At 40.3% G+C, this 22912-nt stretch overlaps 1 protein-coding gene across 1 annotated transcript in view; it reads right to left on the bottom strand.

Moving 5' to 3' along the window:
• cops4 (COP9 constitutive photomorphogenic homolog subunit 4 (Arabidopsis)) overlaps positions 1 to 22912 on the bottom strand; it is a 65393-nt gene that overhangs the window by 5755 nt on the left and 36726 nt on the right. The window contains exon 9 of the mRNA XM_060831912.1: positions 4756 to 4840. Within this exon, the coding sequence (XP_060687895.1) occupies positions 4756 to 4840 (85 nt within the window). The remainder of the gene's footprint in view (positions 1 to 4755; positions 4841 to 22912) is intronic.

Raw genomic sequence — 22912 nt, 5'->3', positions numbered from 1 at the left:
ATAAAAACAATGGAAAAGTACTAGGACTACTTTCTTTCAGAATTGACAAGCTGTTACAAAAAAGACAACATAACATTTTTGTAGGTAAATTTGGGATATATAATTATGCTGTAATTGCAAAAGGATCCACAAATTCAAAACCGAAAACAAATTTAGAATATATGTCAGGAACCTCTTGGAAAACAAAGAACAAACAAAAAAGGGAAATATCAAACTTTCAGCTACTCTGCCTCTTCAGTAAAGTTGTCAAGAACTAACTGAACATGGCTAAAGAATGCTTTACCTTTAAATGTTTTTGTTCTTTTCGTTTGCTTTGACATGTTAGGAGAAATACACAGACTAGGTACTTCGGAAACTTCAGTTGCAGCATACGTAAAAAATAAAATCAGCCTTTGAGTAGGAGAGCAAACGTATAAATTTGGTAGGAATTGAGGCATTGAGAAAAAAGACAGACAAGTTATGCTGCAGCTTTAGAGAACTTTAGTTAGGCCACATGTGGAATACTGTGTACAGTTCTGGTCACCACACTACCAGAAGGATGTGGATGCTTTAGAGAGTACAGAAAAGGTTTACCTGGATGTTGCCTGGAATGGGGGATTTTAGCTATGAAGAAAGGCTGGGATAGACTGGGTTGTTTTCACTGGAACACAGGAAGTTCAGGGGCAACCTGATAGATATCTATAAGATTGTGAATGACATGGATAGAGTGGTAAGTTTGAAGCTTTTTGTCCCCCCAGGGTGGAGGGGTCAATTATTAGGGGACACAGATTTAACGTGTGAGGTGGGAAGTTTTAAAGAGATGTGAAAGTCAAGTTTTGCACATAAAGGATGGCTAGTGCCTGGAAAACGTTGCCAGAGGTGGTGGAGGAAGCAGACACTATAGATGGTATGGTAGAGTTCAGTCTGCAGTTTGAAAGAGAGAAGGCAAAATCGGATGTAATGGTGTTACAGTTAAATAAAGGTAATTATGAGGGCACGAGAGAGGAACTGACGAAAATAGACTGGAAGCAGAGCCGAGCGGGGAAGACAGTAGAGCAAAAATGGCAGGAGTTTATGGGTATAATTGAGGACACAGTACAGAGGTTCATCCCCAAGAAAAGAAAGATTATCCAAGGAGGGATTAGACAGCCATCACTGACAAAGGAAGTCAGGAAATGTATTAAAGAAAAAGAAAGAGAGATCCTATAAAGTGACCAAGAGCAGTGGGAAATCAGAAGATTGGGAAGACTACAAAAACAAACAGAGGATAACAAAGAGAGTAATAAGAAAGGAGACGATCAAATACGAAGGTAGGCTAACCAGTAATATTAGAAATTATAGTAAAAGTTTATTTCAATACATAAGAAACAAACGACAGGCAAAAGTAGACATTGGGCCACTTCAAACTGATGCTGGAAGCCTAGTGATGGGAGATAAGGAAACAGCAGGAGAACTTAACAAGTACTTTGCGTCAGTTTTCACAGTGGAAGACATGTGTAATATCCCAACAATTAAAGGGAGTCAGGGGACTGAGTTGAGTATGGTTGCCGTTACAAAAGAGAAAGTGCTAGAAAAGCTAAAAGGTCTTAAAATTGATAAATCTCCTGGCCCCGATGGGATACATCCTGGAGTTCTGAGAGACGTGGCTGAGGAAATAGCGGAGGCATTGGTTGACATCTTTCAAGAGTCACTGGAGTCAGGGAAAGTCCCGGATGATTGGAATATTGCTGTTGTAACCCCCTTGTTCAAGAAAGGATCAAGACAAAAGATGGAAAATTATAGGCCAATTTGACTAACCTTGGTTGTTGGTAAAATTCTAGAATCCATCATTAAGGATGAGGTTTCTAAATTCTTGGAAGAGCAGAGTCTGATTAGAACAAGTCAACATGGATTTAGTAAGGGGAGATCATGCCTGAGAAACCTGTTGGAATTCTTTGAAGAGGTGACAAGTAGGTTAGACCAGGGAAACCCAGTGGATGTGGTCTATCTAGACTTCCAAAAGGCCTTTGATAAGGTGCCACACGGGAGGCTGCTGAGCAAGGTGAGGGCCCATGGTGTTTGAGGTGAGCTACTGGGATGGATTGAGGATTGGCTGTCTGACAGAAGGCAGAGAGTTGGGATAAAGGGTTCTTTTTCGGAATGGCAGCCGGTGACAAGCGGTGTCCCGCAGGGTTCAGTGTTGGGGCCGGAGCTGTTTGCATTATATATTAATGATCTGGACGAAGGGACTGGGGCATTCTAGCGAAGTTTGCAGATGATACGAAGTTAGGTGGACAGGCAGGTAGTACTGAGGAAGTGGGGAGGCTGCAGAAGGATCTAGACAGTTTGGGAGAGTGGTCCAGGAAATGGTGATGGAATTCAACGTGAGCAAATGCGAGGTCTTGCACTTTGGAAAAAAGAATAAAAGTATAGACTATTTTCTAACGGTGAGAAAATTCGTAAAGCCAAAGTACAAAGGGATCTGGGAGTGCTAATCGAGGATTCTCTAAAGGTAAACATGCAGGTTGAGTCCATGATTAAGAAAGCGAATGCAATGTTGTCACTTATCTCAAGAGGGTTGGAATACAAAAGCACCGTTGTGCTACTGAGACTTTATAAAGTTCTGGTTAGGCCCCATTTGGAATACTGTGTCCAGTTTTGGTCCCGACACCTCAGGAAGGACATACTGGCACTGGAACGCGTCCAGCGGAGTTTCACACGGATGATCCCTGGAATGGTTGGGGTCTAACATACGAGGAATGGCGGAGGTTCCTGGGATTGTATTCGTTTGAGTTTAGAAGATTGAGGGGAGACTTAATAGAAACTTACAGGATAATACATGGCTTGGAAAGGGTGGACGCTAGGAAATTTTTCCCGTTAGGCGAGGAGACTAGGACCCGTGGACACAGCCTCAAAATTAGAGGGGGTGGAATTCAGAACCGAAATGCGGAGACATTTCTTCAGCCAGAGAGTGGTGGGCCTGTGGAATTCATTGCCGCAGAGTGCAGTGGAGGCCGGGACGCTAAATGTCTTCAAGGCAGAGGTTGATAGATGCTTGATGTCACGAGGAATTAAGGGCTACGGGGAGAATGCGGGTAAGTGGAGTTGAAATGCCCATCAGCCATGATTGAATGGCGGAGTGGACTCGATGGGCTGAATGGCCTTACTTCCACTCCTATGTCTTATGGTCTTATGGTCTAAGCATTCAAGCAGCATCTGTACGAGTACATGAATAGGAAGGGAATAGATGGATATGGATCCTGTAAAAGACAAAGTTTGGAAATGCAAAATTGTTCGTGCAGTTTTGGAGGGCTGCAGGGCTTGTTCCTGGGCTGTGTATTGTTCTTCTTTCATTGAATTTTGAAGGTGCCGCTATTGTGGAAATTAACTCTTAGATTCCTTCTCTTCCTGTTATAAGCTTAGGTATTCACTTCAGCATGGCAGTGCCTGTCACTTGCACAATGGTTTCAATGTTTTCACTTTAGGAATGTACTGTACTTCTCAATGTCCATCCAAACCTCGTGACATTCAACAGAATCACGCAATCTAACGTAGATTCATAAACATGTGCTTGTGCAATCTTCTAGAAGCTAGACCAAGTAAATCCCAAGGCAAGAAAGGTACAAACCAGTAAACTTTATTTCATACTACACAAACATATACAGCAATAGAAAAGATTTGATGTCCTTAATTCAAAATGGTACAACTTGTGTTCATGTAATAAAAAGAGGAATATTTCTAAGCTTCCCCACCTTAATAGGTTATCTTGATTGTCTGAAATACAGTAACTTGTAACTTTTGTTCTTTACTCTAAATTAGATCTTTTGTAAAGATTAGTCTTGTAGTTTCTAGAATTTTAAATCTGACTGTCAACTTGTTTTCTTGTTATTTTTGTCTCTCTCATCACAGACTACAACCGCAAGCTCCCATGTCAAAAGAATTCCTGATTTGAAGTGCTTGCTATTTTCAGTTTTGGGGGAAAAAATTTGGAGATTACTCTATGAAAAATGCTGTATTTGTTCATTTTTATCTAAATTAACCAATTTAAAAGTTCAGCATTTATATATAACCCTTTTCAATAAAATGCCTGATGTTTTTCTTGTGAGGGTACTTTCTGAATATTCTATTCGATTCATAACAGATGGGAATTTACTGCATTAAAAACATTAGGCACGGATGTCAGTCATACACTGATTTATTATCCTATCAGGTTGAATAAGTTGCCCAAACTATCGGCATGTCAAGGGATCTTAGAGGGTGCAAACATGCTTTGAATAATTCAGGAATTTGGAGTTACTGCTAAAAGGTTTACATTCCTCTAAAGGATGCACTTTAGAGATTCCCACAGGCTGCAATTTCCATTTCAACCTTGAATTGTTGAGAACTTTCACTTCTACTCAGTTAATCCTACCATAAAAATCCTTTAAAATGTCACATCTTGTTGAATAAAGTGCAACTGAGTTTTAAATGGCATTCAACCTTCAGAATTTCTGCCAAACACCCTGGTAACCTTGAACAGTTAATTTTACATTTGTGGAATATAAAATTTCCTAACAATAATCAAAAATTGACATATGCATAAAATCAAAGTATTTTTAAAGCCTGTTGATCTTTGTTTTTAGCTGTTTTCTGCTAAACTTAAACTACTGTTGAGGCAAAGGTAAATCGCATGATATTTGTGTCCAGATATTCAGGTCAGTATTTGAATTTAAAATTGCAAAATTCTCAGTGTTATGAAAACTCAAATTATGGAAGGAGGAACATTTTTAGAAGATAAGTCTTTACAGAAGTACTTACTCTCAAAGTGGACAATTCCATCAATTTGATCAATAAACCCATTCATTCGACCCTCAGTGATCATCTGAGAGGCAATTTTTTCTGCCTGGTGGGAAGAGACAAAAACCAAACAATTAAGCCACAAACAAAATATTATGGAAATCTGAAATAACAACAAAACGTGCTGGATGTGCTTCTGTGGAAAGAAACATTTCAAATAGATGACCATTCATTGGAACTGTATATAAATAGAAATGTATGAGTTTTAAAATCAATGGACCAGGGAAGGGCCTCTACAAACAAAACAGAAGGTCTGGGAGGAGTTGCCATAATAATAGCGGCCAAATAGATTGGTTGTATGGTAGAGGAAGAAACCGGAGACATGAAAGGCTACACGGCAAGCACCTGAATGGTATGTGAAAGGAGAAAGAAGACAAGGTCAACCTCGCCAAACAAAATATGGAGGAAAGAAACAGCCAAAGACGCGGGATAATCATCTAAAGTTGCTGAATCCCGAGTGAGACCAAAAGGCTTTATTTCTGTCCAATTATAGGATGTGAGCATCACAGGCTAGCCCAGAATTTATTGACCCCGAGAAAGTGTTGTTGAATTGCCTTGTTGAACCACTGCAGTCCATGTGGGGTAGAGCACCATGGCTGCACTGTGCCAAGTCAAAAGATCAGGTATTGTCCCTTACTACTGCATTGAGCTTCACTGGACACCATACCAAACCATGGACAAAAAGGTCAGCCTGAGATCAAGGTAGAGAATTAAAAACAGGAAACTGGAAGTTCAGGGTCACACGTGAGAACTGCACAAAAGTGTTTGGCAAAGCAGTAATCCAGTTTACAATGAGTCTTGCCAACATACAGAACAGAGTATATTAAAATGCTGTTTCACTTGGAAAGTGTGTTTGGGGACTTGGATAGTGAGAATGAAGGACAGTGTTGCATCTCTTGTGTTTGCTTGATAAGGTGCCTTAGGGAAAGAAGGACATATTGGTGTGAATGAGGGGTAGAGTAGGGTGTAGTGGAGGAAAATGTCTGCATGGAATTTGAAAGCAGAGTGCATGTATTTGGTAATGGCATCATGCTGGAGCTGCAGAAATGGTGGAGGATGATGCGCTGAATAAAAATACTGGTAAGCTGGAAGGCAAGGACAGGGGAAACCTGCCATGATTCAGGGACGGAGGGGGAAGGGGCAAGAGCAGAAGTACATGAAAAGGATCGGAAATGGTGGCTGGGAATTCTTGGTTGAGAAAAAAGAGGACACGGGACCAGAAAGCTGCATCAGAATAGATGTGACGGTAATGGGCAAACTGGGAGAATGGAATAGAGTTCTTGCAGAAAGCAGGATTTGAGTAAGTATAAATTATGTGGGAATCCTTGTGTTTATAGTAAATAATAATTGGTGTCAGAAAAGTTGAGGAAGGCAAGAGTCAGACTGGACCATGTCAAAGTGAAAGAAGAGGAGATTGTGGAAATTGGAAGTTTTATAATGTTTTCCAGTTTACAGCGAGAACGGAAGAGACATCAATACAGTTGTCCATGTTCCAGAAGAGGAGATGGTGGTGGGACTTTGATTAGGACAAGGATAATATATTTCCACATATCCCATAAAAAGGATATTGGGATCCACGTGGCCACCCATTGCAAAGCTTCTATTTGGAGAAAGTGAATGGGGTTGAAGGAGATGTTGTTCACAGCTGACATCAACTTATAGTATTAGACATTCAAAGTGAAGACTTTATGGTTAAGTTCAGGAAATTGGAAACGTTGAATTGACATAGAAGAAAAAACTGAGTTTAGATTGGAAGAAATTAGGTCAGGACAGGATCAGGATGAAAGAATGAACCAGAGAAAGAAAAAACTAGAGTAGTCTTGTTTGTGGCTTTGGGTAAAAGATAGAAGAGAGATATTCAGACTTCAGGATGATGAAATTTGAAACTGTAGAAGGAAAACCTCCAGAGGACATGACGTCAGTTACGGCCCTACATACAATGGCTTGATGTTGGTAATGAGGTAAGAGGAAGTGTTAGCATTCAGTCCCTGCAAGGTAAAAGTCAGGAGACTAGATAACAACAATGCCATTCTCGTCAGTACGTTTCACAATGTAAAAGGATTGAATCTGAGACAATGGAGTGCAAGTACAGCAAGTGATGGTTAGTATCAGCAGAGAAATTGACATGATCAATATCATGTCAGCAGTAAAAACCAAAAGAACTGCAGATGCTGTAAATCAGAAAAAAAAAGGAATTGCTGGAAAAACTCAGGTTTGGCAGCATCTGCAGACAGAAAGCAGTGTGAACATTTTGGGTCAAGTGACCCTTCCTCAGAACTGATGCTACCTCCACAGATGCTACCAGACCTGCTGAGCTTTTCCAGAAATTTCTGTTGTTGATCATGTCAGCAGTTCTTGACAAAAAGATCTCAAGGCAAGAGGACAAAGGCGGCGGCCCAGGCAGACAAAACGCAGGAGGGTTCCATTAACAATGTAGATTCCTGGTCAAAGAAGTGGGCATGTATGGGAAGAGTATTGGAATGATACTGAGACCTTTGCTGAGGGCAAGAAGTTCTGAGTCAGAGTGGGGAAGGTCCAAACAAATCAGCATATCAATTAGGAGGAGTAAGCCACTGGAGTTCCTCAAGCCTGCTCCAACATTCAGTAAGATCATAGTTGCAGTCAGAATTCCACATTCTAACCAATCCCAAAGACAAGTCACATGCAAAGAAAATATTTCCACTTGTATCCATCATAAATGGATGATCCCTTAATTTTAAATTGTGTCCCCTAGCTCTGATGTCTCCTACAAGATGAAACATACTGTCAACAACCCACTTTGTCAAATTCCCAGATTCTTATATATGTTTCATTTCAACTATTTATCCAAACATTTAACGGATACAGGCTCAGCCACTCCAACCTCTCTTCACAAGACAATCCTCACATCTGAGGAATCAGCTGAGTGAACTTTTTCTGAAATGATAACGTATTGCGCTCTCCTTTCTTATGTAAGGAGAACTAAACTGTACATAGTACTGCACATGTTGGCTCACCAGTGTCCTGTAGAACTGCAGAAAATCTCTACATTTATATTTCATTCCTCTGCAATGAATGACAAGACCCTTTTTACCTTCTTAATCTCTTGCTGTACCTGGATATAACATTTGTGATTCATATACTAGGACACCCAAATCCCTCAGTACCTCGTTAACTTCTCTTTAGTCTGCCCAATTTTTGCCCACCCTCTTAACCTATCCATACTACTTTCCAAACTTGGGTCCTTTTCACAACTTCATATCTTACCTTTCTTTGTATCATTGGTAAATTCAGTAATCCATCCAAATTTACTATCCCCCATGTCAGGAGCTTTCATTTTCTGCAATAACCATGTCAAATGCTTTTTGGAAATCAAAGTGCAGAAAATCTGCAGATTACTCTTTATTTACATTGCTTGTTACTTCCTCAAAAGAACTCTAATAAGTTGGTCAAATGTGATTTTCCTTTCACAAATTCACACTGAAAATCTTACTGCAACTGAACAGAGTCAAAGTGCTCTGTTTTACCCTCCTTAGTGACATCTTTCAGCATTTTTCGAACGGCAGATGTAAAACTAATTGTTTTGTAGTTTCCTGCTTTCTGTTTCCCTCCTTTCTTGGGTAGAGGAGTCACATTTGCTATTTTCCAATCTGATGGGACATTTCCAGAGCATAAGAAATTTAGGAAATTTACAAGTAATGCATCTATTATCTCAGACAACCATTAACTTATGATTTTAGAAATAAATCCATCAAGACCTGGAGAATCATACAGCACAGGAGAGGCACTTTGACCCATCAACTCCGCACTGACAAACAACTACTGTAAATCTACACTAGCTCCACTTTCCAGCACATGGCTCACAGCCCCTAAATGTACATTTTAACGGTTACGAAGTTTCCCACCTCAACTACTCTCCAGACAAAGCATTCCAGACTCTGACCACACTCTGGGATGCACTCTCCTCTCTCTCAAATGGAATGCAAAATTCAATCATATTAAAATCAGTACTATTGTGATTCAGCTTTACAAGGTCACTGATTAACCATTTCTCATTGCATTATGAACATATAGTAATAGACGACGTTTGACAGTGCGTGAGAGGCAGTAGGGGATGAAGGTTGACGTATTCAGCTGATTAGCCCATGATCTGAAATCACAGAGAAGGATAAAAAAAATTTCTTAAAGTGCCAAATGCCAGAGGATGAAAAGAAACCCAAGGGCAAGGATACCAATAAGGTAATGCAAGTCAGTGTTTCAGATTAGATTAGGTTACCTATAGTGTGGAAACAGGCCCTTTGGCCCATTCAGTCCACACCCACCCTCCGAAGGGTAACCCAGCCAGACTCATTTCCCTCTAACTAATGCATCTAACACTATGGGCAATTTAGCATGGCCAATTCACCTAACCTGCACATGTTTGGACTGCGGGAGGAAACCAGAGCGCACACAGGAAGAATGTACAAACTCCAAACAGACAGACATCTGAGGCTGGAATCGAACTGGAGAGGTCACATGTGGTGAGGCATGGCTTCTGAGTGCATGTCAGGATGTTGCAAGAAATTTGAGGAGTTCCAGATGTCTTGAAGATACCAATAATAGTTTTATTAATAAATTTACTCACTTATTCTACTCTTCGTATAATGATTAAGTAAGTTGAAGCTGGAGACAGTTACTAAGAAAGGAAATGTGGCTGTGAAAGTGGGTCTTTCAAAAATTTATTCTAGGGATGAGGGGTTTCTACTTGTCCTCAAGAAGACTGTGGTGAGCTGCCTTCTTGAACCATTGCAGTCCATCTGTTTGTAGATACTCCCACAGCACTGTTAGGGAGGGAGCTCCAGGATTTTGACCCAGTGACATGAAGGGAATAATGATTTTTTTCCAAGTCAGAATGGTAAGTGGTTTGGACAGTAACTTGCAGTTCCCAAGTATCCGCTGCCTTATTCTTCTTGATGATAGTAGCTGTGGGTTTGGAGGTTGGATTGTGACAAACATTTGTGTACTTGATTTTTTTTATTGAGCATGATAAGGAAATAGAAAGCATAACAGGAGCACCAGTAATAAACAGGAATACCATCGGAGAAAAGAGAACTTTCTGGTACTATAGGCAAGGGAGGTGAGAGTTCTGGTTTACAAAGGAGTGGACACACAATTCGCCAAGGAATGATACCTTTGTAATGCTGAAAATTCAGGTGATAGCATCTGGAACTGGGACAAGAAATTAATTTATTAGCTCTATTCTCTATTATCAGTAAAACAGAAAAGCCTGAAGATTTGTCAATCGACAACAGAGATGTTTTCAGCATATTGCAGAAATAATAAATTAACACTAAGTAATTGAGAAAACAACAGAATATTCTCATTCTTGCTATCAATTTTTTCTCGTTATCGAAAAACTGAATGAATAGCGTTGTAAAATTACAGTTGCGAGAGGTTCTAAGAGATTTAAAAGATGTTGTATCTCATGCTGAGTATTTAGTATAAACAACAGTTAAAAGTGAAGATTATCATTTGCTGGTGCACCAATATCATTTCAAAACCACGGCTTGAAACTGTAAAAAGCCCATAGTTAAAGCTTGCAGAATTCTGACGATTTTTGTTGGTACTTGTTAATAATTTAAAGTTTTTCTAAATCTTCCTTATGCCTGTGATCTCTAAGGAGTACATTTGGTTGTATCGTCCTCAGAGGCAGTACTTAGAGGATCAATAATTACTCTAGATTCAGTTGTTATCTTCTGATTGTATACCACTACCAACTTTCAGAAATGGTGGACATTGCTATGGAGGCCAAAGCCTCAGTTAAAGTATCAGAATTGAGCAACTTAGTCTTATTTCCTCTCTTCTAATGCTAAAAAAGCAAGTCATTTACACTCTGCCTGCAAAAGTCAGGTTCGATTCCAAATCATATCCCAAACTGTGACTAAAAAATATCAGTATCATGATGCATTTAACTGGAAAGAAGGGAGAAGCTTTGGTTGTTAGCTGCCTGGTTGATGACCTAAAGCAGGAGTTACTAACTGCCAAAGATCAGTGCTGAAGAACTGCTCCTTGGAGGCTAGGTGGAGCCCGGCATCCCTACCCATCCCTGATTATTATCCCTCCGCTCGCACAACGTTACCATGCACTCCAACTCTGATCTTTAGTTTCCCATCATTCCCTAAGTCTCAAGTAGATATACAGTTCCCTTCCAAGTATTTGGATAGTTTTCTAGCTTAAAGCTTTGTGCCACTATTTTTCTCTCCTGCCAAAGATGCTCTCATTTCGAGTGGCTGCCAGGCAGTAGGTAGGCACACAGTATGAGGGACATGCAGACCCTGGGCTTTTTAGGTTCTTCGCCAAATTAAATACCTTCTCTCACTTTGCTAGTATCAAAGTCTAAATATTTCCATAAATGTCATCCTTATTTATAATTAAAAATAGTAAAACTCAAACACAAAAATGTGATATACACATTTTATATACATACACAAAAGTTTACAATAAAGTAATCTCCCTTCATAAACAGCTGTAGATTACATATAATCTTCTATTAATATAGAATTAAGTTCTGATCAAGCTGCAGAAAACTAGCTTATTTCACTACCAACTTCAGCATGTCCCTTAAGCAAGTCGTGAAACCAAGCACCAGAACAGATCCTTTTTCAAGTTCTTGATTTTACTTTTGTCCATTTCAAAACCAACCCCTTATTTGATATACAACCTCACTGACATACTCAGTAGTGATTCACATGTATATGAAATTACCAGAAAAAATGCTATGATAACACTCTTATTATCATTTCTTATGTTTCAGATAATATCAAACCATATGAGAAAGGAAAATGTCTTTGACATCAAATAAAGAAAATCACGCATTTTTAGCCAATAGCTTGCTGATAGTACGGGAAGTATTCAATTTGCATTGTTCGTACAAACTTGAGGATCAGTTTTAAAATAATTATAAAGTTTCATACTTGTGCCTTTAACGCAACTATTGCTTGTCAGGGTAAGGGATTTCAGAATTGGTACAGCATAGAAGTAATACAGAACAAAAGTACTGGAAATATTGTATGCCAGAAGAAAACAGAAGTCAACATTGTGTAGCCAGAGTTATCTGTACTGCAATAAAAGAATACTGAATACCATTATTTGGAAACATGGGTTCTAAATTGGACAGAAACAGATATGGCTCTAAGTTTGATTTGTATTTGCACATTGTCATGAAGGGAAGGTACAGCTTTTGTTCATTTTAAGTTCTGAGGGTGATTCTGGCTTGCTTGGAAATTTGCTCACAAATTTAAATGAAGTTTTAAAAACCCTTGAGGTGAACAGTTTGACGCCTAAGAAACAAGGGTAGGAGGAAAAAGAATATCAAAGTCCCCTGTAACATAGAGAAACAGAGACAGAAACAAGTTATTTTAGAAAGACAAGCCATCCAGAAGGTCAGTGAGTCTTTCAGAGCAGGCCCTTCCAAAACAAGGGAGATCTTAACAGCAGCACTGTAGTTTTACTGTCTCAAAAAATAAGTCAGGGCAGAAGGAAAGAACTTAGCAACATCACTAAGAGACAGAAACAGAAGGCTGTGGAATAGTGGTTTAATGAAAGTTAAGAAATAAGCGAACTGTCTAGGCAGCATTTTAAAGGTCTCAGACACAGGTGTTAACTCAATAGTATCTTGCGAATGCTACGGCTTGCTGGAAAAAAAACAGCCGGGCTCACAGACCAAGGAATTTTAAAGTGGAAATCTTTTCAAACCTTTTGAACTTTAAACTGGTGACGTTTTACTAAGGTGTCAGTATCGTAAGGTTCTTGTTGAAGATAAAAGGGTTGAATCTTTATTTATAATATTAATGAGTGGAACCAAACATATGTAGGGAAACCCGATATTAGAACAGACTTAAAGGCTTTGTATCTTAATGCATGAAGAACTCGGAATAAGGTAGATGCATGAAGAACTCGGAATAAGGTAGATGCATGAAGAACTCGGAATAAGGTAGATGCATGAAGAACTCGGAATAAGGTAGATGAATTAATGGCACAATTTGATAGCAATCTATAGGATGGCATACATGAACACATGAGCGTGGATTTTGTGGTTAGACTAATAGTGAAGTAAAAGTACAGGGTAGTTTCAGCTTATGTTATTTAAAAAGCTGTGGACTGAAACGAGATGGAGTTTTGTTTTAAAAGTTTGAAAGGGTGGCTGTATGTTTTGCTACCAAATATCATCACCTGTATGCCAGACTTAATGTATACAACCACATAAACAAGCAAAAATTAAGATTTGGATTGTAGGCAATTTGAAGCCAAGGAGTCATGCAAATGCAGCTTTTGTTGGCAAGATGATGATTGGTCGAGGGACTCGTGGCCAGTTATTGATGAGAAGACCTTTGCCCTGCCAACAACTCTGTAAATGGTTTTTAGGTTATAAACAGCTTGGAACAAGTTACAGCGGAACAGAAGTTTCAGTAGTGGTCTTTCTGTGATCTGCAGTCAAAACAGATAAACCTGAAGAAAACTACTCTCTCTATCTTTCCTGCAACTGTTATTGTAAGCTACAACTTTTAACTGAAAGGTCAGAGACTTTATAAAAGTGAACCAGCTACTTGTGTCTCTTGGCAACCAGTAGGAGCACCTGGGAAAAAGACCACTGAAGCAACAGGCTGGCCAGCAGAAGAGTCAAAAAGATCATCTCAACAACAGAACCCGGGAACTGTCTTACTAGTATATCCCCTCTCCCCATCAACTTATTTTCTTTGTTTGTTTGTCTGTGTGTAAGGGGGAGCTTGTAAGTGGATTTGAGTTTTAATTATTAGTGTTATATACCAACAGTTTTATACCTTATCATCTGTGGCTGCACAGTCATTATTATTGAGAATGAAAACCTGTTCTGTGCTTTCTATCACACTGGGTCTGAAAGACATAAATTGGGGAACTTTTCAAATGCAATTTTCTAAAATGTGCAATGTTGTGCACATTCTCACTAATGCTCTGTACACCTGAAACAATCTACTTTTGTATACATTCCCCTCTCAATCAATCCATTTCTATCAGCATTACTAATTACTTGCTGCACCTTCCTACTGTTATGATACAAACTAATGTTTCTAATGGACAAATCAGATCCCAGACTGAAATCTGGGGTGACAGATCATATTTTGCTTTTTTTCTTGTTTTACTAAGGTGGCCCTTTACTGAAACACATTGTTGCAGATTTGGTTTTAACAAACGTAAGTTTATTATTTTAAAAAGAAATGAAAGTAGATCAGGTAATTTACATACAAGGCTGAAAATGTGTTGCTGGAAAAGCGCAGCAGGTCAGGCAGCATCCAAGGAGCAGGAGAATCGATGTTTCAGGCATGAGCCCTTCTTCAGGAATCCTGAAGAAGAGCTCATGCCTGAAATGTCGATTCTCCTGCTCCTTGGATGCTGCCTGACCTGCTGCGCTTTTCCAGCAACACATTTTCAGCTCTGATCTCCAGCATCTGCAGTCCTCACTTTCTCCTAATTTACATACAACCCAATTTGAAAAATTTAAAAATATACAATTAAAAAATCTATTCCAATATCACTCCAAAGTGAGTTCTCTTCTCTATCACAAATGCAAGTTTGACTTAACTGTTTATTTTAATTCCCTGAGGGTCTGATAGCCTTTTCCTTGACTAATCACAACTGAGCTTAAACATTCTAAGCTCCAAATAGTTTGAACTCAGCTTGAACTGAGTATGGCACTTCTATTTAAACAAGTATAACATACATTGAGAAAGTTTTACCAACTGATTTGGTCAATAAACTAAAAACTTTAACTCACAACATCCACTTTGTAAAAGGGCATCTTGGCTAGGTAGCAATATTTGTATTGTATTTGTATTGTTACAACCGTGGGGGAGCTGGTTACTTTAATCTCTCTGCGAGCTAAAACTAAATCGCCACTTAATCTGCTAAAGGTGTTGGTGAATGAAAGAAAACCCCCGATTTTCACTGGTAAAAGTAAAAAAATAAATTATTTTCTTAACACTAGCATTGAACACTAAACAAAAACCATTAACAAACTTGAGCCCCCTTTTTCTTAACTAATCACTATCTGACCTCAACTCAAACTCTATAACACAATTATTCAGCATTATATTAACTTAATCCCTCAAAATACATATTGTCATTTATGCGGTCTTCCTTCTGGTCTTCTGAATCTGCTGCTTCCTTCTATCCTTTTGAAACTGCTGTCTTCTCCCTGGTCATCATCTTACTTTTACTGTGAGTATTTTTTTTAAGCTATCAAATGCCTTCATAGAGTTTTCTTTTGAGAGCAAGATTTTTATTTCTTTGGATGGTAGTTGGCTCTCACCAATTTTCAAAATGCCCATCCTTTTTTTATGTGCCCAAGACACTCACCCTCATATCGGTCCAATATTGTCAATACAATCAAATTAAAATTCAATTGGTTTTTGATATCCTGAACATAATTTAAATTCAAATCCAGTCCCCTTAAAATCAAAACACAACTCCAAACCCACGACTACATATTATCAATTCTCAGTACTCTTTGCACCCGTCAGCTAGTCATACATAAGTGCTGTCAAAATCTCTCAGCTCACATATGCACTCTCTCTTTTAAAGTGACCATACACTCTTTCGACTTCGTAATTGTTTAGTATTTCTGGTCATATTAGGCAAATGGTTTTATGACCGTTGACATTACTAATAATAGGATGTAACATCATTTGTACAAATACTGCATCTAAAAGCATGTTCATTTGTTCACATAATGAAATGTTAGTTTCTGGGCCTTGGAGATAGAGATGGGCATTTACATTACTCTAGTTAGAGGTGGGAAGACATCTCATAATCCTCATTTTAAGCCAATTAAGTTAATTTAAATTATTATCTGATAAAGAAAAAGACAGTCTCACAATTTGGGATAAGCATTTAAGGCTCAACGCTTTTGTAGCACAATTTTATCATGGTTTCTGCGCGTTAATTCTTCTGAAACATGATTCAAAATAACATTTCAGTGATAGAAGTAGTTAAGATATTGCCTGTGAGGACAGCATTGAAGGAATCTTGGGCTATGAAAAATAATAAACTTCTGCATTGTCCACACTGCTCGTTTCTTAAGTATTTACAAAAATCTTATTTATAAATTATGCTTGATTCGTAAATTCTAGTTCTTTCTACCTTGTTAGCTTAAAAAGCTGAAAAATGTATTGCTGGAAAAGCACAGCAGGTCAGGCAGCATCCAAGAAGCAGGAGAATCAACGTTTCAGGCTTAAGTCCTTCTTCAGGAATGAGGAAGGTGTGCCAAGCAGGCGAAGATAAAAGGTAGGGAGGAGGGACTTGGGGGAGGGGCGTTGGGAATGCGTTAGATGGAAGGATGTTATGGTGAGGGTGATAGGCCAGAGAGGGGGTGGGGCCGGAGAGGTCGGGAAGAAGATTGCAGGTTAAGAAGGCGGTGCTGAATCCGAGGGTTGGGACTGAGATAAGGTGGGGGGTGGGGAAATGCGGAAACTGGAGAAATCTGCATTCATTCCTTGTGGTTGGAGGGTTCCTAGGCGGAAGATGAGGCGCTCTTCCTCCAGGCGTCGTGTTGCATGGTCTAGTGATGGAAGAGGCCAAGGACCTGCATGTCCTTGGCAGAGCGGGAGGAGGAGTTAAAGTGTTCAGCCATGGGGCGGTTGGGTTGGTTGGTGCAGGAGTCCCAGAAGTGTTCTCTGAAACGTTCCGCAAGTAGGCAGCCTGTCTTCCCAATGTAGAGGAGGCTACAATGGGTGCAGCGGATGCAGTAAATGATGTGTGTGGAGGTGCAGGTGAATTTGTGACGGATATGGAAGGATCCCTTGGAGCGAAGTGAGGGGGGTGGTGTGGGCGCAAGTTTTGCATTTCTTGCGGTTGCAGGGGAAGATGCCGGCAGTGGAGGTTGGGTTGGTGGGGGGTGTGGACCTGATGAGGGAGTCGCGGAGGGAGTGGTCTTTCCGGAACTCTGATGGAGGAGGGGAGGGAAATATATCATTGGTGGTGGGGTCTGTTTGGAGGTGGCGGAAATGACGAATGATGATACGGTGTATCTGGAGGTTGGTGGGGTGGTACGTGAGGACCAGTGGGGTTCTGTCCTTGTGGCGATTGGAGGGATGGGGTTCAAGGGCGGAGGAGCAGGAAGTGGAGGAGATGCAGTGGAAAGCATCGTCAACCATGTCAACCCCACTGGTCCTCACCTACCACCCTACCAACCTCCAGATACATCATATCATCCTTCGTCATTTCCGCCACCTCCAAACAGACCCCATCACCAAGGATATATTTCCCTCCCCTCCCCTATCAGCATTCCAGAAAGACCACTCCCTGCGCGACTCCCTCGTCAGGTCCACACCCCCCCACCAACCCACCCTCCACTCCCAGCATCTTCCCCTGCAACCGTAAGAAATGCAAAACTTGTGCACACACCTCCCCCCTCACTTCCCTCCAAGGCCCCAAGGGATCCTTCCATATCCGTCACAAGTTCACCTGCACCTCCACACACATCATTTGCTGCAACCGCTGCACCCGATGTGGCCTCCTCTACATTGGGGAGACAGGCCGCCTACTTGCGGAACGTTTCAGAGAACACCAACCAACCCAACTGCCCCATGGCTGAACACTTTAACTCCCCCTCCCACTCTGCCAAGGACATGCAGGTCCTTGGCCTCCTCCATCACTAGACCATGGCAACACAACACCTGGAGGAAGAGCGTCTCATCTTCCGCCAGGGAACCCTCCAACCACAAGGGATGAACTCAGATTTCTCCAGTTTCATTTCCCTTCCCCCACCTTACCTCAGTCCCAACCCTCGGACTCAGCACCGCCTTCCTAACCTGCAATCTTCTTCCCGACCTCTCTGCCCCCACCCCCTCTCCGGCCTATCACCCTCACCTTAACCTCCTTCAATCTATCGCATTCCCAACGCCCCTCCCCCAAGTCCCTCCTCCCTACCTTTTATCTTGGCCTGCTTGGCACACCTTCCTCATTCCTGAAGGGCTTATGACTGAAACGTCGATTCTTCTATTCCTTGAATACTGCCTGACCTGCTGCGCTTTTCCAGCAAAACATTTCCCAGCTCTGATCTCCAGCATCAGCAGTCCTCACTTTCTCCACCTTGTTAGCTTAAGCTTATCAAATGAGGACCCAATTCCTATAAAATAAAGAATATGGAATTTAAAAGGTATTTTTACACTTCAAACCTCCCAAGTCTAAGGAGTAGTCATGGTATATGTCATTATAAGTAATATAATTTATTAATGTATATTTATTCCCAATAGAAGACAATCTAATTAGCTTTTCAGTAATTTATAAACCTGTAATAAAGAACATTCATTCCATAATAATAAGTTATTACTTCTAAATAACATCCAGTGTTAAACACCAGTGGTCTATGTGCTATTCACGGTTCTTTCAATACATCGACAAAATACATCAACCTCAAGAATATGCTCCCAACCTACCACCACCATGTCTCCTGTCCCACCAGAGGCCCAAACACCCTGGATCATTGCTACACAACCAAAGATGCCCACCACTCCAATCCCTGCCACATTTTGGTAAATCAGACCATAAGAGGCAGTTCTCTTTCTCCCAGCTAACAAGCAGAAACTGAAGCACGAGGACCCGGTACAGAAAGTTGTACAGTGGTCTGAGGTAATTGATGAACTTCTAAGTGGCTACTTGGAGTCGGTGCACTGGTCCATATTCAAGAACTGTGGCTAACCTAGACTGAATTTGCCACTACCACCACAGGCTTCATCAGTAAGTGTGCAGAGGAGGGAGGGTCAATGAAATTAATCCAAGTGTTCTGCAACCAGAAACCATGGACGAGCCAGAAGATCCTTTAACAACTGAAGTCCAGGTCTGAGGCCTTCAGGTTGGTTGATCTTGACCTATACAAGAAATCTAGGTATGATCTTCATAGAGACAATACCAGACTAATCTAGAGTCCCAGATTAACCACACAAACATAGACTTTGGCAAGGCTTAAATAATATAATAGGTTAAAGCGCAGTAGAGTGGAATCACTTACAAAAAATGCATCTCTGTTCATTGAGCGCAGTGCGTTCTATGCTCGTTTTGAACAGAATGTCAGTGAAATGATGTCAACGGCCCCAACAGCCTCGGATGCACCTGTACCCACAGTCACTGCTGCAGATGTCAGATTGGCCTTCTTGTGGGTGCATTCACAGAAAACAACTGGCTCCAATGGTGCATTTATAGACATCTTTATATTCTTTTTACTACGATGTGAGGTTTCCACCTGCTTCAAGACGACCACGATCACCCTCGTGCCAAAGAAAAATCAGGCAATGTGCCTTAATACCTACTGCCTGGTGGCTCTGACATCCATTATTATTAAGTACTCTAAGATGTTAGTAATGGTACACATCAATTCCAGTCTCCCAGATTACCTTGATCTGCTTCAATTAGCCTATCACTGCAATAGGTCCACAATGGATCTCATCTCCCTGGCAGATCTGAATAACAAGCACACCTATGTCAGACTCTTATTTATTGACTTTAGCTCCACCTTCAAACCACAATTCCAACCAAACTCATCTCCAAACTCCAAGACCTAGGACTCTGCTTCCTGCCATGGAGTTGAATCCTCGACTTCCTGACACACTGACTGCAATCAGTAAGAATACACAACACCACATCCACGATAATCCACAAAACCAGTGCCCTGGAAGACTGCATACTCAGTCCCTTACTATACTCCTTATACACTCATGATTGTGGGGTCAAATTCAGCTTTAACTCCATTTACAAAATTGCTGATGACACCGCCTGTGTGTCTGTCTCGTATTGTTTCAGGCCTGAGTACAAGAAAGAGATCACCAGCTTAGTGGCATGGGGTCATGACAACAATCTCTCCCTCAATGTCAGCAAAACGAAGAAGCTGGTCATCAATTTCAGCAAGCAGAATGGAGGACACGCCCTTGTCTGTATCAATGGTGCTGATGTGAGGTGAGCTTCAAGTTGCAAGGAGCATCACTAACCATAAATCCTGGCCCATCCACCTCAACGCTATAGACAAGGAGGCATGCCAACGCCTCTACTTCCTCAGAAGGCTTAAGAAATTTGACATGTCAACAATGACTCTTACCAATTTTTATAGAGGCATAAAAAAACATCCTATCCAGATGCATCACAGCTTGTTATGGCAACTGGTCTGCCCAAGACCACAAACAAATTAGAGGATTGTGAATGCAGCCCAATCCATCACAAAAACCATTCTTCCTTCCATTGACTCCATCTATAGTTCCTGCTGCCTCAAAGCAGGCAACATAATCAAAGACCCCTCCCATCCTGGTTTTGCTCTCTTCCATGCTCTTCCACGATACAAAAGTTTGAAAACACGTACCAACAAGATTTACGAATGGCTTCTTCCCCACTGTTATGAGAGTAATGAACTTCTCATGTTAGAACTGATCTTTCTGTGCACCTTCTCTGCAGCTATAACACTATATTTTGCATTGTTCTATTATCCTAATGTATGTAAGGTATGATTGGTCTGATTAACACACAAAACAATACTTATCACCATATCTTGATACTTGTGACAATAATAAATCAAATGTGTACCACCGTATTGCATTACAACAGAAAAATGAAAGCATGGCTAGTCGTGTTCTGCACACTTATCAACTTGCTCAAGGCCATTTTGGCACAGCTCTGCAATGCTATGGCATGATATGCAGAGCCTGAACACTGGAGAAAGTAATTGCATGAACCTAAAGAATTACTTTGTAGGTCTTAACACAAGTTCGTAACAACAAAGATTCTGTGGAAATGTCTTGTGCCATAGTTTTCTCTTTTCTACTGCTGCTTCTACAACAAGGATTCTCCCCTTTCATTTGTTTTTAGGTGAGTGTGAGGAATGAACTGCTCAAATATAGAGGAAGATATATAAAAGGATTCAATTTAGTTCTACTTTGTAGACAAAATAAACCACTTGCACAATTTTTACCTTTTTAAACAATCTCAACATTTTTCACATGTAACTAATGTTTGAATTCAGTATTTAGTGCTCATGTGGCATTTACAGCAGCCATTTTTCACAGAAAATGCAATGAGATGAAAGATGACTTGATTATTTTTTCATGATACTGACTGGTGGAACACTTAAGCAGGTCATCAGAAGCAAACAGCATCTCTACGCAATAACTTTAAATCAATGGGAACTATGTTGCTCGTCTTGCATCAATGTAAGTCAAACGGTGACATTTTTTTTAAAAAACAGATTTTACAATTCTTACAAATCTTTTCTATTATTCTCATATAATTCATCAATTACATCTACATCCTTTTCGCAGAATTTCAATGGCAAACAAATTGTCTGTGTAATATTCAGACAATTTGTTCTTCTTCTCCTAATTTTTATGACACGTCATTAATATTTCTCTAACCTTCTAATAAAATGTCCTGACTGGATAAACTGCACATAAACTGACGTTCCAAAAATAATTGCCTGAGCGTAATTGCCTTGCTTAATGTCAAGTTTCATTTGTACATTTTAAGTAAAGGGATTACTCAACAAAATAACTAGGTCTCTAGACATGTCAGTATCTAAAGTGGTTTCAACCAGTTTTTACATGGAATTTTAATTCTTTTTAATGATTTCAAAGTGCTGGCATCACTAAGCCTGAAGCAAATAATACCTTAACCTTGCACTGATCCTCAATATTAAGCAAATTAAGATAATATTTTAATCAATTAGCCTCACATACTCTGTCTAGCATTGCACAGTTGGAGTCCATGACCAAAACATTCACGACAAAGCTCCTTGTGGATGTAACCATGGAGGAGAGATAGGCAATCAGGCTGAACAACCCTTCAATTACAATGTTGATAGGCACTCTAATCCAGAACAGCCCCAGGAGGAGGGGCTTATCTGCCGACCTACCTCTGCACCACGTGGCCAAAGATTAAAAGCATGAACAGAAGTGTAACCAAAAAATGGTGTAGCCACTTCATATAATATGTTCCTCTTATAGGAGCACAACTGAAATTCTCGTGAATGGGATACTACCTGTACGTAATTAAACACAATATCCAATCAACAGATTTAGTACTCGCTCTTTTATATATAAAAAAAGAGCCATATATCTAGCTCTCTAGTAACCAGTACACTGTGAAGACAGCCCTCCCACAATTAAAGTTGACGGGATGCTTCATCTAAAAATGGGTTGTGATACTGTATCCTGGTGGACATAGATAGGGTTTGCTGACATCACCTTTTCTCTGCAGTGTCACAAAACTGCATTCAGTGTTAATTGTGGCTCAGTTGGTAATACTCATCCCTGATTCAGAAGATAATTGGTTCAAGAACCACTCCAAAGACTTCAGCTCAAACGTTGGCGAACATGTTTGGACAGTATAAAGGGATTGCTGAAATATTGGAGGACACTATCTTTTGGACGAGACATTTATCCACATCCTATCCGGCTTCTTAGGTAAATGTTAAGCATCCTATAGAGCTGTTGTAACAGTGGTAACGAGTTCTATCTTGCGTCCAGATCAAAATCAATTCCTCAACTGACATTAAACAAATTGTCTCGTCATTGTCCCTTTATTGCTTGTGCTACCTGGCTGTGTGAAAACTGACTGCTGTCTTAACTAAGGTACAAAGTGACTACACTTCAAAAGTACTTCATTGGTTGCAAAAGAGCTTTGCATCATTATACAGTTAAGAAAAGTTTTACACAAATGCAACTTTGATGTGCCGCCTAATGTGTTTTGAAAAACCATCAGCATACGAGTTGGATTGACTTTAAACATATCTCTGCCAACAGCCTTGCTTCGACCAGTAATCTCAAGATTTGGTGCCCCAGCATAGACTAATCTCTTGTCAAACCAAAGTAGTGCTCTTCTCACTCTACACTTCCTGAAGGGTTTTTGCCCAAAACATCAATTTTCCTGCTCCTTGGATGCTGCCTGAACTGCTGTGCCTTTCCAGCACCACTGATCCAGAATCTGGTTTCCAGCATCTGCAGTCATTGTTTTTACCTTGAAGCATATGACAACTGCTGGATTGACAAAGAGCATCTTTCACCCAATCTCAACTCTTGACAATTCCTTTGTTGATAATCAAAGTTTTAAAAACACTTTAGCTAAGGGGATATGCTGATCATATCCAGAA

Source organism: Hemiscyllium ocellatum, chromosome 1 (assembly GCF_020745735.1).
Source record: "Hemiscyllium ocellatum isolate sHemOce1 chromosome 1, sHemOce1.pat.X.cur, whole genome shotgun sequence".
Classification (NCBI taxonomy): Eukaryota; Metazoa; Chordata; class Chondrichthyes; order Orectolobiformes; family Hemiscylliidae; genus Hemiscyllium; species Hemiscyllium ocellatum.
The sequence above is the reverse complement of the archived record's forward strand: the minus strand, read 5'-3'. Positions and strand labels throughout refer to the sequence as shown.